The sequence below is a fragment of the Idiotropiscis lumnitzeri genome, chromosome 3 (genome assembly GCF_059441095.1).
Source record: "Idiotropiscis lumnitzeri isolate Australia: NSW breed Sydney's pygmy pipehorse chromosome 3, RoL_Ilum_1.0, whole genome shotgun sequence".
Classification (NCBI taxonomy): Eukaryota; Metazoa; Chordata; class Actinopteri; order Syngnathiformes; family Syngnathidae; genus Idiotropiscis; species Idiotropiscis lumnitzeri.
The window spans coordinates 12,077,802-12,103,468 of record NC_142393.1 but is presented as its reverse complement, the minus strand read 5'-3'; the positions used below and the strand labels follow the sequence as shown (position 1 = coordinate 12,103,468).

Here is a 25,667-nt window from a genome sequence, read left to right as displayed (position 1 = left end):
CAGTGTTCACCTTTAATCAGATCCGCCTGTTTTTCATTGGCTTGTGAATCGGACTTCTCACCCCATGCAATTTTTAATTGTTTAAATGTCTCTTTCCTTATACAATGCAATACAACTTTATTTAAATACCACGTTTCACAATAGCTAGAGCTGTAACAACGCACTTTACATATGGTGTAATTGACATCCACCTTTGTGGTTCCCTACAGAGAAGGCTACATTTCCATGGTAACCTGGACCAGCAGCACCCGCTTGGCGGTTCGTTGGCTGAACCGGGCCCAGAACCAATCAGTACTTTGCGTGTGCGAGGCCACCACGGGGGCGTGCTCAGAGGTGAGGGATCGTCATCAATCAGTCGCCCCTCTTTAGTAAGCAGTGGCTCTCTCTGCTTCGACACACAGCTATAAATATAATAATAATAATTTAAGTATAAATTTTATTTAGGTAAACAACATACATGAATTCATCATTCATAACAGTAACATGTTTGGTGCGTTTAAAGACCATTAATCAAGACGATTCCTTTCGCACCTTACCACATTGTTAACAGAAGACGTTTAAAATCACCCGAACATATAAACATTTTGAGTGCACTAACATTTCGGATTTATTCCCCTCCAAAGAAACACAAGATGACCATGGATGTCATGCATAGGGAATGGCAGGTATGAAACATTCCTATTACTCCTCTTCACTTTCACACGTTGGTGTCTAAACTAATTTGAATCTGACCAATATTATGAAAAATAAAAATGCTCCACAAACTCAGCAAACGACCAATCATAGCTCAGCTTCAGAAAACATGTGAGCCGTGATTTGTTGTTATCCGAGTCCTGAGCAACTATGATGTCATTTTCAATCAACAAAAGTGACAAAATGGCCGCCCCTGCGATGTCTGAAAACAGGTGGATTTTTCTGCTTAACTCCGATTCCGCAAAAGCAATATTAATCCGAATGCCATGTTTTGACTAGTGGGCATGCATAGAAAATATTCTTGTCACGATAATTTTGGGGTTGACCTCCCCTTTAACTTAATACAATATTTTACTACGCAACATTCCATATATGTATCACGACTGTGCTTCTCCTGATTTAAGTCTGATGTTTTGGGCTGTGTTTTAAATCTCTTTTTTTTTTTTTAAATCTCAGCAGGATGTGCCACTATTCTCAGATGATGGCTCCATGTTCTACGCCATCCTTCCAGCCAAGCAGGGCGCCCGTGGAGAGTTCAGCCACATCGCCGCTCTGTCAGCCCAGGTACGTCTGTCTTAAGCTCATTAACATTTATTCCCTCCAAATTGTCCATTATCACTTCAGCGGGGGCAAACTAAACCAAGGCGTCATGTTTGTATTTAGTGCACTTTCTCCCTCAGTAAACATAGATCATGCCCAAAGTCACCTTGTCAGGCTTGCTTAATTTTCACCCAAGCGGGGCAAATGAAGAAAAGAGCAATGGTGCTTTTAGAAACGATACAGAAAGACCATATGTCTTGTTTGTCATTTCTTATTACCACTTAAGTGAATTTGCCATTAGGTGAGCCCTTCCTATTTGGGCCAATTAGTGATTGAGAAGATGCAATTTAGGGTTTTTCTCCTTGAGTGTTTATTTAATGTCCTCCCTTTCTTACACATAATGTTCCTGTGCCAACTATTATTATTATCAATCTTTTATGTGCACGCAGCCCACCATTCAGTCCAGCCCTCCTCGCTTTTTGACATCAGGAAGCTGGGATGTCACCTCACTTTGCGCCCTGGACGAGAAGGCTGGAAAGATGTAAGTGACATGGCCTGTTTTCTTTAAATGATCACTATCACAAGTAAGTGGATTTGTTTGCCTTTTAGCAAAGAAGAGCCAGAAAAGCAACATGTTTGAGCTTGTGAATGCATGCTCATGCTTGAGTAAAGATTATTGCATAATTCTGTCATTATCCAGCTGTGTGAGACAAGCCCTCAAGCAGACGCAGATCACAGTCCAAGCATCCTTGCGCAGCGAGGAATGGAAAAGAGATTTGTGCAATCTGATTGTGCAAGTGCTTGTGCACCACAATTAGATTCTATGTTGACATAGCAAAACAGTAAATATTAGTGCACGTACAGTTAGCAGGATTATGTAATAATGAAAAAAATGAATTATGGGATAATGACGTCATTGCATTTTAGTCTGGAAAGTCTGGAAAGAAAAGTGGATTTTTAATTTTTTTAATTTTATTTGATATTTTTCTGTGTTGGCGTTACTTTGGCATCATCCCACTCAAATTGATAATGGTAGCTTGTCTTTGCTGATAATTTTCTGTGAATCAGGAAGTTCCTGTCCATACACAGAACGACAAAAAGACTTAACTACCTTTTTCCCTTTTTTGTTGTAATCCATTAGTGGCCTAATACTTTTGCACAAATTCCGTGCTGAATTAAAGAAAATTAAAGAATTTTCCAGACGAAAGAAATCAGACTGTATAAGACTACCGGTAATTCTGAATTGTATTAAAGTGTCCTAAAATGTTAGAATGATGTTTTGTATTTTGATTAATAATATGGAGCGATTGCCATATCTACTTCACAGTCGAGAAGTTGGATGGGTGGATTTTATTAATTCTTATTCTTATTACTACTGCTTTTATCAGTGGCTGGATGACTCAGTGGGTAAAACTGATGACTCGAGACAGATTGACCAAGGTTGAAATCCTGGTCAGGGAGAACAGTAATATCATTTATGCCACAGGTGTCAAACTCAAGGACCGGGGGCTAGATCTGGCCGTGACGTTTTCAAATTGTCTTCACTGAGATATTGCAAGCATTTTTTTGCAAACAATCCAGTCTTAAAAATATTGAAAATAGTTGAACAGTTTGTATATGCGATAATACACGGCTCTCTTGGATTAATATGGGCTCACAATAACAACGGCCATCTGGGGGACACCATAACTATGATGTGGCCCAAGAAAAAAATTAGTTTGAGACCCCTGCTTTATGCTTTGTGTTGGTTCCCTGCTACTGTTTGTCCCAAGCCCAGATAAAAATGGCTGGGCCGTATCAGGAAGGCCACCCAGCGTAAGAACTGTCTCAAACATACCACCCGAGTGACTTGCTGCGGTAACTCCTAACAGGAAAAAGCTGAAAATCACTTCTATTATTATTACTATTATTATTTAACGAGCTTGGTCTTGTTTTTTTTTTTGTCTCCAGCTATTTCCTGAGTACAGAAGAATCCAGACAAGGCAGACACCTCTATAGGTAAATTGTACAAATGGCATTTTGTTTGTACTTAAACACTAATGCAGCATTCCAGAAAACTGGCAAGTCAACATTTCTACCCCATCACAAGGAAAATAAATGCAGATCAATGTCCCACTTGCAAACTCCGGGCAAACTGCCATCACCAAGATGCATCAATGTGGAGTTGCATAACTGTAAATGAAGAAAGACCCGAGAGTCATCATCGGCGTGAATGTTGGATTCAATTGGGGCTTTTAACAAGTGATGGATGATTATCCAACATACACATTTATACGTTTGCTTGCTTCAAACAGACCTCAATTCAACAGACAGCTAAAATGTGGGCAGAATTTGACGTCCCAACACGATAATGATCCCAATCACACGTTAAGAATGGTCATGAAATGGAAAACGTGGCTTCTGAAATGTTCTTCTGAAAACCCCAACTTCAATAAGTGTCCGGTCAAGTCAAGCCAATTTTAATAGCCCTTAATCACAAAAAAAAAAAGTCTCAAAGGGCTTCACATTCCCACTGTTGAAAAATATTAACGACACCCCCTGACATTAACACGGACATTTAATCAAATATTAGCGTATGAACAGGATATCGTAATAACACATTTCATACCATGTACAGTTTATAAACACTTCACCGTGCAAGAAAACAGTTCAGGAAAGGCCCAAATTAATTGTATGTAAACATCTCACCATATGTAGTGTACGTCTTCTGATGGTATGCTCCTAATTGTCGACTTCATATCACAGGGTTTTCACACAATTTAAAATGTACAAGTTCACGTGGCGTGCCTCCGGCTGGGGTGTACTGACACGGTCAGAATGACAAGAACTCTTTTGTGCTGCAAATTAAGTTCCACTTGCCTTTAGGCCTCAGGAGACGCTGTCGCCGAGTGTCATAGAGCAGCCTTTTGTTGAACCAAGGCACATATTTTACAAAACATAAATCTAACAGCACATCAACAAGCACAAAAAATATACGACATATACTGTCGACTGAACAAATGTCTTGTCGCAATTTACTTCCAGATTTATTTACTGCCGCGACACAGTGTTTACGGGGCAAACAATAGCATGCTCAAACGTCAAAGCTTGGCAATGTAGAATACTTAGCCACTAGCGGAGCGATCTAAATGTGCGTATACTTGTAATGTGTGTGTGTGTGTGTGTGTGTGAATGCATCTCTTGTTGTTTCCAAGCGTGGATGTGGAGGGAGCATTTCAACGCCAGTGCATCACATGTAACCTCCTCGAGGGATGCCACTTTTTTCAAGCCGATTTCAGTCCCAACTCCACACACTTCACTCTCCGCTGCCTGGGTGAGTGCCAGACGCATAACCTGCAAACATCAAATGTTGCAGAAAGTTGGTCATACTCTGCTTTGGTCATATTTCCAAACAATGTATTGCGTAATTATTGTAAATTTCCCTGGGATATTGTGAATAGAAATGACCCATTAGAGAGTCAAACTGAGAACTTCATGTACATTTTTATGACATTTCAGCGGTCACAAGAATAAAGAGCTTTGTTAATACAATAAAACAGAGCTTAATAAAACTAAATCTTAACTTGGATAACAACTGTTAACTACACAGTTATTAACATCCTGTGCATATTTTTCTTCTCCTCTTAAAGCCCCTGAATGAGGCTACTCCTTTTGAAATGTTTTACAAAAGTGTTGTGAAGAATGCAAAATGGTGCTCAACTGAGCTAAGCTAAATTGTTACACGTCTAGTTCTCCTCTGTGCGACTTTAGAGCTGTATTTTGTCTGATAATTTCGGTCAAATTACAAATTGTACAACCCCAGGGTTGTTTCACTTCAGAGGGTTGACATTTTTGGATGTTTTTTTTTTTAATCACATTTCAAGAGGATTTAAAATGTTTAACATCTGAAATATTCTCCAGGTCCAGGAATTCCGAAAGTGACAGTCCACAACTTAAAGGATCCCTCCCGTGAGTACCACTTTTGCATGAACGCAAAAATTGTTTGATCTGATCAAGCCAAGGAGGCTTTTTATATTCATTTTAAAGCGTTTATGGGTGTTTAAATAACACGTCAACTTACCAAAATACAAACACTCAGGATGGTTAGGCCATCTTAGTCCTTGTCTGTGTGAAATTAGTCAATCAAGCCCCGGTATTTGTGAAACAGAGCCTGGAGTTCAGAAAAAAAAAAAGCAGCCGTAAGACAATAAAATTTTTACTTGTGGAGGCAGCACTTCATGTACTTGTACTTAGTGATGGTAAAATGAAGCTTCAGATTTGATCATGAATCAGTTGTCATTTTTTACTCCTCTAGATAGCACTCTCTGTTCACCATTGGGTTGAAAGTACACTCACATGCCATTTATTTAAAACAACAGTGCCATCTAGAGGAGTCAAAAAATACAACAACTGGTTCATGAAGCAAATTTGAAGCGTCATGTTCCATCACTACGTACTGCACCGTTTATGTGGTGCCTGAACATTGGACACATCACCAAACACAAATACCCCACGACTGCTTCAAAAACTTTGGAGCTTCTAAAATCGTTTCATGGTGATCCTATACTGCCTCTCTCTGTCCTGTGGCTCGCCTTGATTGTAAAATATAAAACGTGTCGCTGTTCCTCTTAGCTGGCAAAATTTACTTTTAATCAATAATGTTGAGCTTTTATTTGTGCCCCTTTTGGTTGTTTCTTTAGTTAAAAAGTAGAATTTGATCATTTAAGTTGAGAATAAAATAAGAATAATAATGTGGCTGCCTGTTCAAAGCACATCAAGTAAAATGATTACCTATAGTTTCCTGTCATTGAGCCTACCATCAATTTTCCATCGTACTGTATACAAATGTATGTAGCTCTGAGCCTTTGGAATTCTTTTCCATTTTCAAATAAAAATTAATATGTTATGTTTTGTAGGATTTGTTGTCTTGGAGGACAACAGCCCCCTGTCCAAAGCCTTGGAAGACAAGCGTCTCCCTGAGACTCTGTTCAGGACACTTTCAGCTGATAACCATGGTACGACAGCATTTGCTATCATTTCTGATGGATTGATATGATTTCTGATCTCTTGGACTGTTTCTGGACAAAAATGTCTCTTTGACCACGAGGAAATAAGCGCCATTCACTTTGAGAGCTTGTTTCCAGTTTTTGTACAATTCAAAGTGTGAGACATTCCATTTAAAATTATCCATCAATTTCCAATTGTTTTTATCCTGATCAGGGTCACATGGCTGCTAAAACATGTCTGAGTTGACTTTGGGCGAGAGACGGGGAACAACCTGCACTGATCACCTGGCATTGAGTCATGAGCCATAACGCTCACATTTTTCACATTGATAGCTTAGATTCTGCATTAAACTAATTTACTTGTTTTACTGCAATCATATTCCAATTCCATAATTAAGCCTTAAGTAATTGTTTTCGAAAACACTTAAACTGTAGTAATGCACCAGAACATGATTTGTAAAGATGGGAGGGAATTTACTCATCAGTGAATTATTTTAGAGGCTCCCATGAACCAGAACTTGGTTTTGAAAACATCACAGACAAGCCAGCGTACTTGAGAAGAGCTCATTCAAGGAAGTCATAAAACTCAAACAGGACTTAAGTTTCAGGTCTGTCAGGATTTGCAAGGAGGTTGAGGTTTTGGAGAACCCAAATGCAGGAAAGTGAGGCAGGGAGTGGTTCAAAGGGGTATTTCATTTCAAATAAAAATGCAAATCAAAAACCCGGGGATAAACAAAAAGATCAAAGTGCAAAATAACAGGGATCAAAGTAACAAACAAAGACTAAGGAAAAGGACTTGGACGTGGTACGGTCAAAGGACAGACTCAGACCTGACAAGAACTGGAAGGAAACATGCAACGAAATACAAGCAAATTAACGAGACAACGAGGAACACCTGGACAAAACACAGAACCACAGGGAAACCTGAAACCGAACATCAAACCAAAAATCAACCAAAACGGATCATGACCGTTAGTTGTCATTCGAACCCAGAACCATCTCATGCTAACCACTAGTCCACGGTGTGAGATCGGACTTTTCACTCACCGTATTTAGCTTTAATTTTGTGTTTGCTTTCCTTAGATGTGCACCTGAAATTATCTTTACCTCAAGGTTACGAGGTTAACCTACATCCTCTGCTTATTATTGTGTAAGTAAACATATCTGCTGGCCCTCATCCCCTATTTAGCGCCCACCCAAACCCTTCAAAGTTTTCAGCTTTCAAATGCCGTCTTGCTGATCTCATCATTCAGAGACAGCCATCCCGGCAGTCAGTCAGTGACGGAGGAATTTGCCCTAGGCTGGCCTCAGGTCCTCTGCAGCTCACACAATGTGGCATTGGTGTGGATGGATGGCTGGAGCGGGGTCGGCCGTGGACAGAAGACCGCCGCCACGGACCCACGCAAGCTTGGGTCACTTAACGTCAAAGATCATTTGCAAGTTGTTGAGTGGGTGCCACACCAAAGCAACAGCAAACATGTCAATAATGGCGACAAAACTGATTAAATAAATGACTTATTTGCAGGTTGTTGATGAAGTTGCCGTACATCGATGATCGTCGCATGGCTCTCTTTGGCAAGGTAAAAGTTCTTTTTTTTTTTTTTTTAACAGGTACAGTATCACGCCCCAAAAAAATACATCTCCAATGAAATTCATTTGTTTTCGGAACAGGCATTTGGTGGGCACTTAACGCTGAAAATGTTAACTGCAACTGAGAAGCTCTTTCAATGCTCAGCTGTTCTGGCACCAATAACGGATTTTAGGCTTTATAGTAAGTAATGGACATTATTACTTTCATTAATATTATTCTAATCTTGATTCCTGCATGTAACTATCCAATCTTCCCAACGACCCAACTATGAGAAAGTATTCCCAACCTGCTTACATATCACTTGGTCTACTATACTGACTGACCTTTCTACCTACTCTATTTACCAACCGACCCAACAATAACCTACCCTATATTGTAACTTAGCTGGATGATGAAGTACATTGTACCATTTCAGGCGCTGCATTCTCTGAACGGTATCTTGGTTTTCCGACAAAGGAGGAGCATGTTTACTCGGTAAGCTTAAGAAGCCACGAAGTTTTGAACTGGATATTCAGGTTAATTCTTTGGCTCTATTGCGGGGTTGTGGTTAGTGATAAAATATACTGCAATATTGCCTGTCAGCACTAGTGCGCAGCTATTCTTGCCACTTGGCGGTACTATTGAAAGCATTTTATTATCATATGTGTTGTGGTATTTGCTGTGAGATGTCGTTGTGGGTGAGGTTAGAGGAGCCTTGCATAATACGATAAAAAACTTTAGGGCTCTAGTAATCATTTACACCTATGAGGGAATTTTAATGTTATAATATGAAACACTGTAATAACACAACTTGAATTTTTTTGTGATTGTTGAGTTAAATTTTTAATCTGAAACACTGGAACGACACAATTTGGGGCTGTGCAATTAATCGAAATTCAATTACGATTGCGATTATCAGACTCAACTATTACAAAATTGGCTTAATGATAAAATAAAATATTATATACAGTATATATTACTATAGATAAAATAATGTTAAAATGTCATAATTTTACCATTTCTAATACTTTAGTACATATACGAAATTAAAAAATGTGGGCGTTTATTGAAATTGTTTATTTTGATGTTACACCAGTTCTATCGCAATTTGTTAGTGTAAAGCAAGTAAACGCCAATGCACTGTTTGTTTGTACAAGGAAACCATACACATTTTTTTTATTTCAAGATAAAATGAATGTCATTTGTCTCCATTAAGGCAGTTTTTTGTTTTGTACCCCCCAAAAAATAATCAAATTGAATAATTGTGATTTAAATTAATCGCTAAAATAATCGTGATTATTTGATTTTTATTTTTATTTTTTTTTTTTTTAGATGTGTACAGCCCTGCCACAACTTATATTTTTTGCTATTGTTGAGTTAATTCCAATGTATTGTTGCAGTCTGCCTCTCTGCTGGAGGAGGTCAGCAAACTGAAAGATGAGAACTTTCTTATTCTACACGGAACTGCAGATGGTACACATTCCCGACCTTTTTGAAATCCTGACCAGTTAAAATGATGATCATCCTACTATAATCCTTATGGGCACATGTGTTGTGTGTTTGACCACAGCTAGGGTACACTTTCAGCACAGCGCGGAGCTCCTGAGCCGACTGGTGAGGGTGGAGGCCAACTACTCCCTGCAGCTGTATCCAGATGAGGGCCACACATTGCGGGAACCGCGCAGCATCCAGCATTTCCAGCGCACGGTGGTCAACTACCTTCATAATTGCTTCAAGCACAGCATCCTCTTGGATGCAGTTGAAGATGAAGAGGAGGACAATGATTGACTGTCCTCAAATCTGGAAGAACTATTGTAGGTCTACATGCTATTCTGATGAATGTGGCGTGGAGTTCAGGAGTGTGGACCAAACACTTTCAGTCAAGCAAATCAGCGCCTACAACTTCTGGAAAATGGAGGTTTAGTCCACCTATTGCACACAATTGTTTCTGATGTTTACTGTCTGCTTGAAAATCTGTTTGTTTACAAGATACAGTGGGTATAGAAAGTGAACACACCCTTGTGTTGTTTTTAACTTTTTCACAACATCCATCCATTATCTATTTCGCTTCTCTTCGCAAAGGTCGCGGGGGTGCTGGAGCATATCCCAGCTGTCTTCGTCCAGTAGGCGGGGTACACCCTGAACTGGTTGCTTTTCACTACATTTTAATCCCCCAAAAAATCATCATGTCTGCCAGAAAAGCTGAAGCAAATAATTCAAAATTTGTGGGGGCCCAGAAGGGGACTGCGCCCTCGCCATCCATCACATTGGGAGTGCCTGTGCCTGAAAGACTACAAATAGTTTCAAGTCAAGACATGTTGTGCAGATAGACTTCTACTGAAACAAGATGCTTATTGTGCATGCTTTATATTCTCTCTCTAGTGGTCCCTGACCTTTTGACCACCAGCAACTTTTCGTAGACCAGCAATCATTAATCAACATTTTTTTTTATTCTATTGATACAGCCCGGTGGTTGGGGACCACTGCTGCAACTTTCTATATCCACTGTATATGTGAGAAGAAGTAGGCTGATGATTTTGCCAAATGTTTACAGGTTTTAAAGTGTACCTAAAGACTGCATGATGTGAAGTAGATTGCATTTTCTGTGTTTTGTCATCATGGTTTGTAGTATAATATTACATTCTGAGACAAAGAGGCTTTACAGGTTTCATATTCAGAGTGCAACAGGGCTGAATTACAAAATAATGAGTCATTTTACTTACATGCTGGTTGAAAGGATCCATCCTTATAAGGTGAGAGTTATCGTGACAGACATTTTTTACGCTACATAAATAGCACCAAGCATTTGTGCCAAAATACATGCGTCAAATGGACTGCTTTGACAATGTGAATTAATGTAATAAACAATGCAGTTGTATTCTGGATGAATTATACAACAAGCACTGACTCAAAGACTACACTGGAAGCGTATCACCAACATTTAAATGAGTCTCTCTTCATGCATGAGACGTAACTGAATTTACTGGTGAAAGAAAGTGGTTCAGTTCATCAATCTATGGGAAACAATTGCATGCCCCTGATTCGCCACATCAAGCATTTTGTTTTTCAGCAAAACCTTGACAATTAAAATCTCCTTTTACAACAAATTGCATTTCCTTGTGGTCATTGTGGTGAGGTGATAGTATTTGAAATGGGCCATTAGAGGTGATTGGTATTCCCCTATACCTACACGCAACAGTGCATCAATGGCACTGCATCAATGGCACTGCAACAATATTATTCATTATTGCTCTAGATAGACCTAAACAATTTTTTTAACTAAAGAGCCAGACTTCTTGGCTGCTTATTTGTGCAAAGGGATATCAGTTTGAGACACAGTCCTGAAACAAATTAGCTCAAATTATCTTTAACCACGTGTTATTATTTATTTATTATACGTTATTTTTAGGACTCGGAAAAAGAACCTGCTAACCCAGCTAAATCGACTACAAAAATTGGTTGACACAAAATATTCTACCTAGAAAAAAGAGGCAGGGCAATTAGCAGAGTAATTAATGGCACATTCGAGAGGGTAAAAAAAGATTTGTTAGTTACAGCACTAGTTATTATTACTAATCAATCATACAGGAAGTTATTTAAATCATTTCGTAGTATGTGTGTACAGTTCTACATTGGGTAATTTCACTGTTATTTAAGAACTGAAGTGGGGGGATTAGAATTTAATTTTAAATGTTAGTAGTTATTGTAGGTTTTTATTATAAAAACACCCTTGAATTTGTTTTCATATCTATCAGCCCTGTCAGGAATTAAGAAATTAAGGTAAAGTTGAACAACTTTTGTCAGATGTTGACCATCCAGTTATGTTCTTATAGCGCCATTGATGCCGTCAAATGAACATGGGCGCAACGGTTCTCTAGCCAATCACAGGCCTCTACGCACTTACACGTTTCCGGTCAATCGTCCAATCAGAATCGATGCTACTTGCGGGCCTGAATCCCTCTTCAACCTTCTGTTCTTTGGAGGGGCACCTTCAAGCGGCTCCGTGGTGTACCGGCAGCGGCTTCTTGATCGACCGAGAACACAGCAGACTTAACACTTGAACACAGATACAATGTCGTTCCTGACCGTCAGCAGGCTTGCGCCCAAACTCCTCAATTCCAAGGTAAGAGGACGTCGCGCGGCCTCCGTGTTACTTTATCGCCGTTGCTTAAGCCGTCAAACCGAAGTTAGCAAGCTAACGACAAGGTAGCTAATGTTAGCTCCGACGGCCACATTGTGAGGCTACGGTGGTCTGTGATATGGATTAATGCTGTGTAGAGACTCATCCAACTATGACCGTTTCATTCAATTCACCAACGCTGTTAATCGGTGTTTTTAATTGCGTTAACAAATATTACTATGTCGATGTTCCTTTATGAAAAATCAGAAGCGTGACATGTTTGTACAAGTTAATATGTGCAAAAATTAGCTCGTGAAATTGACTAATGATTTCACCTTTGATAAACTGTGATACTGTCTGAATTTAATTGGTGTTGTAATGTAGACTTGCAGTGCTATGACACCCTGAATAAGTCTCCACCACCATGTTGACCTTCACTTAAAAATGTCCCATTACTTAACCTAATATCCTGTGATAAGACCCTCTAAAGACTTTATTGCAGACTTTCAACAGTAATTGCTTCTTTAGATTTGCCATAGTTTGAAAAGTATTTCTCTACATTTCACAAAATGTGCATCAGGCCTAGTAGTAAATTGTGTGTTACTGTATATAGACACCGGAGGGTGTATAATGCTTTTGCCCCTAAGATAATACAATACAATACAATTTACGTATATAGCGCATTTCACAACAGCTGGAGCTGTAAAAAAAAGCACTTTTCATATAGTGTCTATAAATTATCATGTGCATTGCCGGTCTTCACTGACTACAACCTTCTTAAGACTTTTAACCTAGTGTGGTGTACTCCACTGATCGCAATATTCACTGAATTACCTGTTATCACCTAAAACTGCATGAAAATCCACCAGGTAATCTTTATGTACCATGCCGTACAAACTGCAATGGTTATCAGGCTTCATAATGGGGACAATTTCCAGATAACCTCTGTCACACTCACCTCTTTCTACTTCCTTGGGTAAGGCTCTGCCCTGGTTGGCTCTTTATTGTTGTTCTTGCATAACAAGCCCTGGTTGTAAAGTCGCAAATGTGGCAAAAACCCTGGTGCTTCACACATTTAGAACATGTAAACCTAAGTGAACCTGTAATTGGAGAGGAACTTTTCTCTGATTGAAAGTTGTATAAAATAATGGTCTCCTCACTGCACTGTTTTTTTTTCTGCTCAAAGACCTTGCATTTATTTATGATTCCATAATTTCTCGAACAATGCGTTTCTCAATGAATCCGTCCTCCAAAGTAAATTCTGCACAAAGGGATAATCTGTGTGATATTAGTAAACTGTAATTACCTTGACAGTTGACACCACCACAAGTCACAGTTGATGTCATGGCAGCAACTCCCACTGCTTGCACAGCAGAGGTAGCATCTGTAAAAGTAAAGTTTCTAGTGGGGTGAGTGCAGAACTTTCCGCAGGGTGAAGGATGAGAGGGTTTATAGTGGTTGTCTCACCCCCAAAAACAAAAATTAAATATATTAAAAAAAAATCTGCGAGCAGATGAATCCATGTGGCTGAACCCCGAGTATAAAGGGGTTCGCTCTAGTGAAGGAATCATGTTTATATTGTCCCCTAGACTTTACACAGATCTGATCAACCGGTCAGATCGGAAAGTATTTTGCATATTATACAAAATTGGTGATCATTTGTAATGTCCTAATTTGCCGATCGATCGGCGATGTCATTGATATGAGCTGCAAAATAAGTCATTCTGGCAAATACAATCTCGTTCACTTCACAAAGGTTCTGTCCTACCATCGTTAATGATCAGATTTTTTTTTAACATAATTGTTAAGTATAATAAAAGGGTTATAATTACAGTAAAATAAATGGCGACCTATATAATGTTAAATTCACTCGTTCATGTGTCACCTTCAGTGTAAAAAACGACTGGAAGTGTCAAATACTATAAACAGCTTGAAGCAAGAACACTTTATTTGGAGACCTGTTAGATGATCTCTGATACCTGTTTTTTGACAATGAAGAAAGAACAGGCGCAAAGTTCCGTGCAAGTGGAAGTCGACCTGCCCCTTGTAGCGTGGGACTCTTTCCAGTTGAATCAATAAATGTCCTTGTCAGGAAATGATACTTGAACGTTTAAACCCAACTGCACAAAGTTTTCATGTCCTTTTGTAATGCGCTCCTCCCAGGAAGTGGGCAATGACTAATGTTCCATATTTAAGCACTTCCTGACTGTTACATAATCGCCCCTCTGCCGTGTGTGTTGACATAAGATCATACTTTTTGTTTTGGACAACCCTCTGGTGACATCCCCTCCAATTAGGTTGTGGTTATGCATCATACCAGTTGGCGCAGCGCCAATTGACCCAAACCCCTTCAACCAGACATTCCTCCTTCGGTTGTTGCTTTAAAGACCTTACAGAAGAGTCAGCTTTCACTGGCAATGTGGGCCAGGGGTGACTTTTTTTATACCACGGTGCTACGCGTGGAGAGTCAAAATGTAGGTTAGACGATATACAAAATATTGTATAATCATTCCACCATGGAAAAAGAACTTTAAAAAAGTAACCATTAAAAGCTCCGATAATGACATTGATGCCTACGGTGTTTGCAAACAGTAGACCACAGCTGTAAATGGACAGCATGAAAATGGGCCTTCCCACAGGGACATTTTATCTATGCGTTTATGAAAAGCCAGCTCAGACGAATAAAGTTTATTTATTCATGAGAATTGGGTGGGGATTTATTTACATCTCTTATTGATTGTTTTATTGACAATGTGGAGTGCGGTAAAAGCTTCGATCCCTTTTGTCCTATATGATTATGATGACGTTCAGTACTTTGATCTATCAGTTTTAGATTCTGTAATTTCTTAGATTTTATTTACAAATTTGTCACATAAAATATTGCTGTCGAAAAATGATTGACTTTTAAAATTGGTTTATCTTGCTCGGTTTCTAGCTGTGTTCCTAATTTGAAAATGTGGGACAATTGTAACATTCTTCTTTTCTTGTGCCGCAGAATGCCACCTACTTCATTACAGCAGCTCGAAACGCCAGCGCCTCCACAACAGTAAGTTCTCTCGACCCCCATTTCGATTTTCTTCAATTATGTCCCCAGTGTCGTTGAAGAACGCCAAAAGTCATTTTTATCATCTGTAGCAGTCAATTTGATTCTCTGTGCTAAAGTAAAAATCAGTCAATTCGGATCAGGCTTGTCTTGTAATTTAAGACCTTCTCCCACTGCACTTGGTTTCCATGGTGTTCGCTGCAGGGCAGTCTTCTAGGGCAGCAGTGCTCCGGTGCAAGCTGGCCACATTTGGAACTGCTTGTATCGCCAACCAGGAGATAACAGGAGATTCCCGCTGGTTGATCTATTACTGTTAGCACTCTGAAATCGCTCCACCAGCCCCTATCCAATTAGATGTGCCATCTGGAAGCACCGCAACGCTTTTGAATCAAACATTTTTCAATTCATTGGCCCACCTCGCGCCTCCCGCTCTGATGCGCCTGCCGTTCTGTCATCAAAACTTTGTGACACATACTCGATCGCTGGGTTGGGAATGCCCAAACCAAATGAAAATGTTGGATAGAAACAACTCAATTGGAATAAACAGCCCAAATCCAAATGGAATTACAATCAGATTCCCAACGGTGGGATATTCGCAACTACGTTGTAAATAGACTGCTGGTCTATAAAATCTCATAATGATGAATTTTGTGATGTTTACATAGATCTGCGCATGTCATACATTTGTAAAGCAGTTGTTTGTAAATATGGTGTCATATGAATAACCCGGATCGGAATAGATCACGTCAAGCGTAAACAGTTGACCAGAGACCTTCAGTTGAAATGATCTTCCACGGAAATGACAAAGAAAATTGGTGCGCGTAAACCCGGTTAATGAATGGGTCCATCGACAGCGCGTTGCTAAGTGCAGTGTGAAAAGCCAATAAGTCTCAACTAGTTTGTGGTCTTCAGACATCCCAAAGTTCCGTCAACGATGAGATGTTCACATATATCGGTGCAAACCTCCAACTGTTCAAGGCAGCGTTCTTCTGCTCAGAAAAACGCCAGTTTTGTGCTGACCTTTGTCGAGCAAGTGATCAATACTTTGGTCAAATGTTTACAGTCAGTCTGTTGGGTGAACCTCTGAGCTTATTTTAGCAGTGTGCTATTTTGGGACTGGGTCTTAATATGTGCCTTCTTCAAGTGTGTTTGTTTGGTTTCTTTTCAATTGCAGAATCTGAAGGATGCTCTGTCAGACCTCATCCCGAAAGAACAGAGCAGGATCAAGAACTTTAAGCAGCAGTATGGCAAAACCAACATAGGGCAGATTACTGTGGACATGGTGAGCAGACCTGTAACTCTTCATCAAATTCATTTCTGTCGCACGGTTAATAAAATAAATCCAGTGTTGTTTTTGTGTAACAAAAAAAAATGTTCACGACATACCAGGAAATTTGCAGCATGCTGATAGAATTGTTTTGCCAAGGTTATTTCAAGTTTTCTTCCTAACATAATGTCAAAAACCAGTGGTTCACAAATTTTTCACATTCCCATGGCCATTCAGAAATAACCCACACCCATGTGCCTGCCTAATCCCATGCACAAAAATCAGTAAATCTAACTTAACTTTACCGGTTCTCCAACAGCTTCAGCTCTTCTGTGTGCAAATGCTTTTCGGTGTTGGAAGCACATTGCCTTATCTTGCCTCGCCACAGCGTCATCGACTAGACATAACGCAATATGTCCAGTAAGCATAGTTTTGTGTTGTTAATTTTGGCAACACGAGGTAAACCATGAAGCGTAACACGGGTTAGTTACCCCACTTCATCTGTCTGAGCTGCATATCAGGTATCAATCAGGTCATCTTGCCAAGGTCACCAATGGAGTGAGTTGCTCACTCCGTGGCAGCTAATGACTGCAACGCAAGGTTGCCCAGTGGCACAGTGACCTTTTTTGGATCTTTTAAAACGCGTGCGTTTCACAACTTGATGCAATGTACCAGCAAATCATAGCCAAAGAATGGACTTTGCTATTTGATAAGTACTTGCCCAGCACATTGTGAGTCACATGTCTACACATGTACTGGCAAGAAACATTGAGAAACAGTCTTTTGTTGGAATGACAGGAAGCGGTTGCATTAGTATGGCCTGAAAAGAGCAACCACTGACTTCACACTTTTGTTAGCGCTCACCCCATTCAACACACCAATCAAGTATTTTAGCATGCATATATAATCTGAATAATGGTAATATTTAATTAGACATTTCTGTGTATTTATTTATTGTTTAAAGTGCCCTTGTGTTTTTCTTTTCCAGGTGTATGGAGGTATGAGGGGGATGAAGGGTCTGGTATATGAGACCTCTGTGCTGGATCCTGATGAGGTCAGTGTTGAAAGCTCCCGTTTTCCCATGGCTTTCCGGGATACTGCAGTTTTCCTTAAAACCTTCCTTCATAATTGATTTGTGACTATTTTTCCAGAGATGGCTTTACCCTGGCTTTCATTTGGAATGTGTTTTAATGGTCATCATAACATGGACCAAAAAATATATTGTTGGCATTTATGACAATATATTTCCCATGATTATAGATTTGATAGCTCCCCTGAGGGAAATTGGATACTGACATTATCATTAATCACAATTACACCAATAAGACCCTCCATTAAAGACAAAAGAATAAAAAACAACTATTAGTAGACTGGATTGACACTTGGTACTTTCCGTTCCTTTACAGGGCATCCGCTTCCGAGGCTATAGCATCCCAGAGTGTCAGAAGTTATTGCCCAAAGCTGAAGGAGGTGAGGAGCCGCTGCCCGAGGGCCTCTTCTGGCTGCTGGTCACAGGACAGGTGCCCACTGAGGAGCAGGTGAGAGTCCGGGTGGGACATTTGAGCAACAGAAAACCCTTCCTTGTACCATATTTTCACAAGCTTGAGGCACACTTAAGTCTTAAATTTTCTCCAAAGTGGACGGGACATCCAATAATACGCTCCGATTGACTGACTGGGAACATTTCCTGCTGACACACTGCTTATATAGAGGAAAGGAGACCGTGACTGAGGGCAGCATGCGGACGCTACAGGCAAGCCCCCCGTACGTACTGTAGTGCAGCAAATCATTCCGGGATGCTTGACGAAGGAATTCCAAGCCACGTTAGCCCCTAATGTGTCTGCTTGCACTGCTCGAGCTTTCGCAAAAGTCAGCATCATTTCTGGGGAGCTGCACGACAACGAGACTGACTGACACTGAAGAGAAGGAACCTATTGTGTTAAATACTTCAAAAATGTACAACTGAACTCAGTTTTGTTCCGTTGCCTTTTTAAAAACGTGCGCCAGCTTGCATGCTAGTTGGTGTACGCTTTAGCGTTCATGTATGCTACTGTATTTATTTAAGCTGGCGGATGTTGTACTATCTTTGCGCCCAATAATAAGGTGAGTCATAGGTATGTGGTATATACAAAAAAAGCATCTGTGACTGAGACAACGCCTTCTAATGCAGTGCGCCTTGTGGTCTTGAAAATACAGTACTACCATTTTATTCTTCCCCAAAGAGACAGGTGTCTATTTTCAAGCAGTGGAAATGTGTTTTTAATGAGCCTTGCAGATGACTAAACAATAGACAAATGGACCTGGCACTAAAATGCAGTTTAAAACACACATTGGGAACACGCTGTACAGTACGTGACTGCAGACGATTGTAAAACAACGCAATTGCTTGGTTCTAAACATGAAGGCGCTGTGAAGTGTCTGGTGATCATTTATGAATGAAGCAGTCTGACACATTTATTGCTGAGGAAAAAGTTTTTTATAGCCTTTATCGCTGAAGATACGGGCAAGGTAGAATGATTACAATGACAATAAAGGGATTTCTGATTCTGATTACCTTTAAATTGAACCCGTCTGAGAGAGAGTAACGTCTTCTTGACTGTTCATGTCGGTCAAGTTAGATGTAAGACAGATGTGCCTAAAATGTGTGACCCTGCACGCTCCTGTTTGCTAGGTGAGCTGGGTGTCCAAAGAGTGGGCGAAGAGAGCGGCGCTCCCGTCGCACGTCGTCACCATGTTGGACAACTTCCCCACCAATCTGCATCCAATGTCTCAGTTTAGTGCCGCCATCACGGCCCTGAACAGTGAGAGCAGCTTCGCACGCGCCTATTCTGAGGGCGTACATAAGTCCAAATATTGGGAGGTGAGTTGTCATGCTTACATTGGCCTGAAGCAAGTTCATGTGTCCTGTTTAAAATTAATGTTAACACATCTTTGTACACAGTATGTAGGTTAAAAAAAAACACTTTCTGGAATATAAGCTGCAATGCATCTATATAAATACATTTTTTAGTGGCTGAATTTACCCATTGTGGCTTTTAATCCGGTGTGCTTTGTAGTCCATTCTTTGACTACCAAGAACAAATAATCAGCAACCCTACCTCTAATCTCGTTGCACTCTTGAGTACAATGACAATAAAGGGATTTCTAATTCTAATTCTACATCCCTTTTGTTATTAGATTGGCTTAATTTGATATTGCAACAACCGAATTTTCATGCCTGCAGGAGACCACAAGAGACCCATTAATTGACTAAGAACTCAGCGATGCATTTAATTGTAATGGGACGATCAACAACATTAATCACATGAATTAGAGGCTTTGCCGTTAATTATTGTCCTTTTTAGCAAATGAAAATATTTTATCCATGTCACGTGGGCAGCATCCTAAGCAGGGAAGCCCAGATTTCCCTCTCCCCAGCTACATCATCCAGCTCCTCTTGGATATCACGATGTGTTCCCAAGCTAGATGCTAGACATTGGCACAAACAACAGTCAGGCCTCATCTCTCCGACTGGAAGGCAGAGGGAAACTACCCTCTCGTCCACCGAGCTGAACCTCAGTGTACAGGCGCTAAGCCAGGGGGACAATAATATGCCCACACCTGCTTTGCGTCTCTCATGGTGGAAAAGAGTCCAGCCCTTGTCGAGAGGACTGGTTCCAGAGCCGAAGCTGTGTGTGGAGGCGGGTCCGACTATATCTAGTCAGAGCTTATCTGCCTGTCATAGGGACCCATGTTGTCCTTTCTTGCTGTGCAGGCCGGGCCACTAGACGCTCACATTCAAGCCCCGCCTCCATGCCTGGCTCCAAAGGGAGTCCTCAGTAATCCGCATCAGGGCAAGGGAAAATGAGATTCCTTTTTTGTATTCATCATAAGAAGTCTTAGAGCCGTTCTTGGTCGAAATGGTCTTTCGTTAAGAAAAAAAAAACTAATGCCATGTACGATTAGACGACAGCACAGAAAAAAAAAACGATGGAAACCCCTGAATTTTCAAACAAGTTACCTAAAGCACAATTTGCATTTGAATGGAAGACAAAAATATACAGTTAACACGGCTATCCGCAAGAGATCGGGACCATCTTAATTACTGACACCCTCCCTAAAAGTAATTCCACATGAAGGTGACAAAGCACTCAAACGAAGAGGATAATTAGTTAGATAGCTAGCGTACTCGCCTAAATAACACGCTTGCACAAACTGGTGTGACATCACAACATCTCGTGAGACATTCACCTCTCACTGGATTTCTTAGTACGTGTATGAAGACTCCATGGACTTGATCGCCAAGCTGCCTTGCATTGCGGCCAAGATCTACCGCAACCTGTACCGTGAAGGCAGCAGCATCGGAGCCATCGACTCCAACTTGGACTGGTCTCACAATTTTACCAACATGCTGGGTTACAGTGACACCCAGTTTACCGAGCTCATGAGACTCTACCTCACTATCCACAGGTAACACGCTCTGCCCTGGGGCCAGAGATGTCTTCTATTTGACTGAACCAAATAAACAATGTATATAAATAAAACAAAGTAAATGCTGTCAGCGAAGTCCACAAAGAACACGTCAGGGTTTTTAGTTTAAGGCAATGTAACTATTTAGATTCAGTCATTTCTATAGTATAGGGAAGCTCTATTTATTTACACCACTATTATAATATAGAAGTATCTACAGCACAATTTCATTTCCAGTTTAACTCATTCAATACCATTGACGGATAAATACGTCAAAATCCTTTTTTTTTTTTACTGGGCTGGTCGTGAATGAGTTAAAATGGTCAAGTTCTAAGTGTTTTTTTTTAGAAGTAGAGTAAAATTATAGCAAATACTATAATGGAGGGGCAAAACAAAAAATGAAATATTTTCGAAATAATTTCATTGTCCCTGTTCGTTGTCGCTTCTAGCATAAGTAGTTTGAAATGATCAAATTTGCATGCCGAAGACAAGCTAACGCTTGTGTCATGTGACAGTGACCACGAAGGAGGCAATGTCAGTGCCCACACCAGCCACTTGGTGGGCAGTGCCCTGTCAGACCCCTACTTGTCCTTCAGCGCCGCCATGAACGGTCTTGCTGGCCCTCTTCACGGTCTGGCAAACCAGGTTGGTCATTGACGGACCTTTACACGTTCACTCCAAGGACTTATTTGTCCTGACAGTGCTGTCCTCTGCTTCTCTTTGTCTCCCAGGAGGTGCTGGTGTGGCTGACCGCATTGCAGAAGGAGCTTGGAGGGGAGGTGTCAGATGAGAGGATGAGGGATTACATCTGGAACACGCTCAAGTCCGGAAGGGTAAATACTGCCAGTTCTTTCCATGGAATAGAAAGTAAATGACATGCAGCTTCTAGGGCTGGATTGACACCAAATGGTTAGTGTTGCAATGAAGTGGGTTTGTGCGTGTTTTTGTGAACGTATTTTGTACTTGTGCAATCCTACTAAATTTAAAATGTGACTGCTGTGAAAACGCTCATTAAACCAACACAGTTAGTAACTGGTTATCAATTTTAAGTAGCAATAAAATTGAATAGATTTGTTCCCAGCTGTCACATGCTCCAATTCCAATGTTATTACTAAAACTTGCCAATGCAGCAACCAATAACATTTAATGCAATCTTTGCATCAGGTGGTGCCAGGCTACGGTCACGCTGTCCTCAGGAAGACGGACCCTCGTTACACCTGCCAGCGCGAGTTTGCTCTCAAGCACCTGCCCAACGACCCCATGTTCAAAATGGTGGCCCAGCTCTACAAGATTGTCCCCGATGTGCTTCTGGAGCAGGGCAAGGCCAAGAACCCTTGGCCCAATGTGGACGCCCACAGTGGCGTTCTGCTGCAGGTGAGTGCTTACCGAGACTCAGTGGTTGTCAAGTGATGGGTTAACACAAGCAGGATGGCGCTCATGTAAAACGCACAAAAGGCAATAAAGCTTTTTTTTTTGGTTTGTTTGTGCTGTGACGGATTAATGGAATTTCACTAAAAGGGACACTTGGGTGGGCGCAACATTTCCACTTATATAATAGGTATGCATGTAAAAATGTCACCAGCACTAAACGATCTTTCTGTGGTTATACTGGCCGATGATTATTTACTCAATTGTAATTGGATATTTTCTACTGTTTTGGTTTGCAACAGTGGCTTTGGAAGAAGATTTTATATTTCATTAAGTCACTCATTCCCTTTCAGGAAATTCCACCAAGATGGCGGCCAGTCGTCACGTTGCTAATTAAAAACTATTTAATATTCCTAAATGAAGGACAACAACTATTCAATTAAAAGCATCTTACACTGTGGTTGTTCAAAAATATATCTGATCTTCTCTTTTACCTGTAAAAGTCACGTCCCATTGACTTCACTAACCATGGACTGTACTTAGACAACTTTTGTCATCTCTCATCCTAGGAAGATGATCATGTCTGACTTCATCTTATTTAATCAAACCACAAACATACTCAATATTTTAATTAGTTTTTATTCAGCTAGTCAGATATGTGAGACTGTTACATATGAATGGATGGAAATCAATGTATGATTGAATTTTCCATTGCAGTGAATCTGGACCAAGTGAGTAATTGCCCCTGACTCCCCCCCTCTAAAAGGGGTTTGTAATTGTATTAGATGCCACAAGATGGCAGCTATGCACTTAAAACGAATGGATGGTAACAAAACATCATCACATGATGTTTATCACTGGGATTAGCTAGCATCCAGGCCTAAATACGCTAGCACAAAATGACGAGTCGTCACGCATGGCCAACAAATCTGCATACTGCAACTTTACTCAGTCACCTTTTGATGTTTACACATAAAGTGAATGTTAGCCAATACAGGCAGATTGTAATGGAAAATTAGACTACGTGCAGGCTATTGGTCGTTTCAGTATATTGGGAGAGAAGCAGAAACAAACCAAGTTTCACGTTTGACTGCACGAGGCGTGCTGGATGGCGATATAACGGCATATCAAAGGCTGAAAACCGAACAAACACTAAGGTTCCACCAGATGGCGCCAAAGTATTATTTGGTATGAGTAAAAACTGGATAGGTTAAAAAGGGAGTGAATTAGCTAACAAACCTGGAAAAATAGGGATTCACTGCACTATCACTATATGTAGTTGGTGTAGATTTTAGCAGGAAATAAATGATTTTCTCATTAATTAAGGGAAGGTGGATAATGGGACACCTGATAACACATTGGTTGGGAGTGTACAGCCGTGGCCACTATTTAGGAAATGCATATTTGTGTGAATAAAAGTTTTGGCCAATGAGGGTTCCTGCGATCGAACCTGACCATGCCTCTGTACTCCCCTGTCGATAGTACTACGGAATGACGGAGATGAACTACTACACGGTGCTGTTCGGAGTGTCGCGGGCTCTCGGTGTGCTGGCCCAGCTGGTGTGGAGTCGAGCCCTGGGCTTCCCGCTGGAGCGCCCCAAGTCCATGAGCACGAATGGACTCATGTCTCTGGTCGGCGGCAAGTCGGGTTGATCCCTGACCGTGCGAGGAGTTTTAGTGGTGGGAGGAGGCGCAAACATGACAGATTACGATGAGTTGACAACCCCCGACCTTCCCTGGTCCATCCCCGGAATTCCACCGGATTTAAAGAGACAATATACTTTTAATGTCATTACACACAAAAACTGCTAGTTGTCCTGTTGCCTCCTCAGGAGGTGAAACTTCCACACACATAGACATAGACTCATATTTTTTTTAAGCTAGCCTCGCAAGTCCTCGCTATGAATTAAGCGTGACACTCAAAGGGAATCGTGGGAGTGAATTAATTGCACTTCCTTTGTATTTGTTTTGACGGCTAAAGGCCACATCCCCCAGCAATCCGTTGACAAGTCGCTTTGGTTTCTTCTATGCATCCCCGCCGCTCTTCTGCCATTGGCAACGTTTCACTCCCATTTATGAGCACTCCAGTTTTCACCATTCTCACCGTGATCAAGCTGTTCATAAAACACTTAAAAAAAAAAAAAAAGCCGCTTTCAATCTAAAACTGTCTTTTTGTTGTTTTTAAGTGCTGGCCAGTCTTCCCTTTACGATCAAAATAACCCCCCCTTATTTGCTGGAACCCAGCGCTAGTTTAACCCTGGTGACTGACACAGTGGTGGGCAAGCGTTGTGACGCATAAGAGTAAGCTTGAATCCAAAGTGGGATTCGTCCTCGTAATTGTATGTTGCTTTTACATTTTTTATTCGTATTTTTTTGGTCCACACGAGCGCTTTTCCAAAATGAGCATTCGCTTATTGATTGGATCTCGTTCTTTGAAGCCAGAGACCCCAACTCGCCACCGCTCGCTCCCTTGCTTGATTGTGTCCCTTCTTCCTGAGCTTAGTGGTGTTAGATATGTGTTGAACTATCATGGTTGGGTCATGTGGTTTTATTTATACTTTGTGTACATAGGTTCTATATATGTATAAGTTCTGCTTGTAACAACCACACCGAGTACCAACTGTGTCTTAGTTCAGTCTCTCGGATAGAAACCGCAGCTACCGTGTACATTTGTGTTTTTGTCCTTTTTTTTTTTTCCCCCGGGTGTTTTCAAGCTTGCTCTTGAGCTCCGCTGCCAAGACAGCCTGCTCACCTGTGACTGTGTGTCAACACTCCATTTATGCCTCAGAATTTTTTTTTTTTTTTTTTTGCTCCTTGTGTCTCGTATCGTTGCATTTGTTATTTTGATCGTAGAGGAACAGGATGGTTGTAAATGAGAATGAAATGTAAGATGGGTTCATCAGATGCGCTTCAGGGGGCTGGATGGGTCAGACAGGGCAAGAAATACTGGAAAACAACTTTTAAAAAAAACATAAAAATAAAGGTTTTTATTAACACTGCCTCGTCTGCTTTTTAATCACTAAATGAAATGTTGGGATAAAATCACACCCTTTGGAACCCCTAATGTTTTTAACACTAGTGTTCTACAACTACTTTTTGGTGGTAGGCTTAATAAGAGAAACCACTTTTCTTTTGTTGGGGGGAAACACAGTTCCGTTTATTTTTCTTTAAAGAGTATAGTAATGACAGAACAAATTTCACAAATGAAGTAAATCAATCCCCACACACACATACAAAGAAGGGGGGGGTCATTTAATGTTCTGAACTCCTGTTTCCAGTGTTGTGTGCCAGTGTTGAGCTTCATATATATAAATAAAGGAAAGTACTATTTTGTAATTTACTGACAGTAGCAGTCAAATTGTCTCAAACACATTGAGACAAATAAATTCAAGCTATTAACACTTGATAATGCACAGCTGTGAACTGAAAGTCATTTCAGGTCATAGAGAATCAACCAGATTGTAAGGCTGACTGAGGAGCTCTTAACTAGGCAAAAGGTGCCTGCAGCTATTTTGAAGAATCTAAATGATCAAACATTGTTTTTATTCAATATTTTGTTTACCAAATAATTAAATTTTTTCGTTCTTCATAATGGCAATGATTTAAGATTTAATCTCCAATTCAGGATTTAT

General features: G+C 40.6%; 2 protein-coding genes and 1 long non-coding RNA gene across 4 annotated transcripts in view; 2 read left to right on the top strand and 1 right to left on the bottom strand.

Moving 5' to 3' along the window:
• LOC148339948 (inactive dipeptidyl peptidase 10) overlaps positions 1–10,895 on the top strand; it is a 35,378-nt gene extending 24,483 nt beyond the window's left edge. For both annotated transcript variants that reach the window (XM_088291547.1, XM_088291546.1), the window contains 15 exons: positions 210–333; positions 624–665; positions 1,150–1,257; positions 1,683–1,774; positions 3,184–3,231; positions 4,428–4,546; positions 5,134–5,181; positions 6,129–6,227; positions 7,302–7,368; positions 7,472–7,666; positions 7,744–7,798; positions 7,890–7,989; positions 8,225–8,283; positions 9,189–9,261; positions 9,359–10,895. In XM_088291547.1, coding sequence (XP_088147673.1) covers positions 210–333; positions 624–665; positions 1,150–1,257; positions 1,683–1,774; positions 3,184–3,231; positions 4,428–4,546; positions 5,134–5,181; positions 6,129–6,227; positions 7,302–7,368; positions 7,472–7,666; positions 7,744–7,798; positions 7,890–7,989; positions 8,225–8,283; positions 9,189–9,261; positions 9,359–9,576 — 1,447 coding nt within the window. In that variant the 3' untranslated portion in view covers positions 9,577–10,895. The remainder of the gene's footprint in view (positions 1–209; positions 334–623; positions 666–1,149; positions 1,258–1,682; positions 1,775–3,183; positions 3,232–4,427; positions 4,547–5,133; positions 5,182–6,128; positions 6,228–7,301; positions 7,369–7,471; positions 7,667–7,743; positions 7,799–7,889; positions 7,990–8,224; positions 8,284–9,188; positions 9,262–9,358) is intronic.
• Positions 3,695–14,009, bottom strand: LOC148339947 (uncharacterized). Its single transcript, XR_015842575.1, has 4 exons — positions 13,888–14,009; positions 13,215–13,292; positions 5,294–5,383; positions 3,695–4,566 (listed from the first exon to the last, which is right to left on the bottom strand). It is a non-coding gene; the product is annotated as an uncharacterized LOC148339947 (long non-coding RNA).
• Positions 11,732–25,034, top strand: cs (citrate synthase). Its single transcript, XM_088291550.1, has 11 exons — positions 11,732–11,911; positions 14,904–14,954; positions 16,126–16,233; positions 17,207–17,272; positions 17,625–17,756; positions 18,890–19,078; positions 20,468–20,667; positions 21,183–21,312; positions 21,399–21,500; positions 21,832–22,041; positions 23,518–25,034. The coding sequence occupies exons 1-11, from the start codon at positions 11,861–11,863 to the stop codon at positions 23,686–23,688; spliced, it is 1,410 nt and encodes a 469-aa protein (XP_088147676.1). The 5' UTR covers positions 11,732–11,860; the 3' UTR covers positions 23,689–25,034.
• The last annotated feature ends 633 nt before the right edge of the window (positions 25,035–25,667 follow it).

Bases quoted from the DNA above. Each gene is read 5' to 3' on its own strand.
- cs (XM_088291550.1), top strand. From the start codon at position 11,861: ATGTCGTTCCTGACCGTCAGCAGGCTTGCGCCCAAACTCCTCAATTCC. The intron at 17,757-18,889 runs GTGAGAGTCCGG...CCTGTTTGCTAG, and splicing joins AGGTGCCCACTGAGGAGCAG to GTGAGCTGGGTGTCCAAAGA. The intron at 20,668-21,182 runs GTAACACGCTCT...GTCATGTGACAG, and splicing joins CTCTACCTCACTATCCACAG to TGACCACGAAGGAGGCAATG.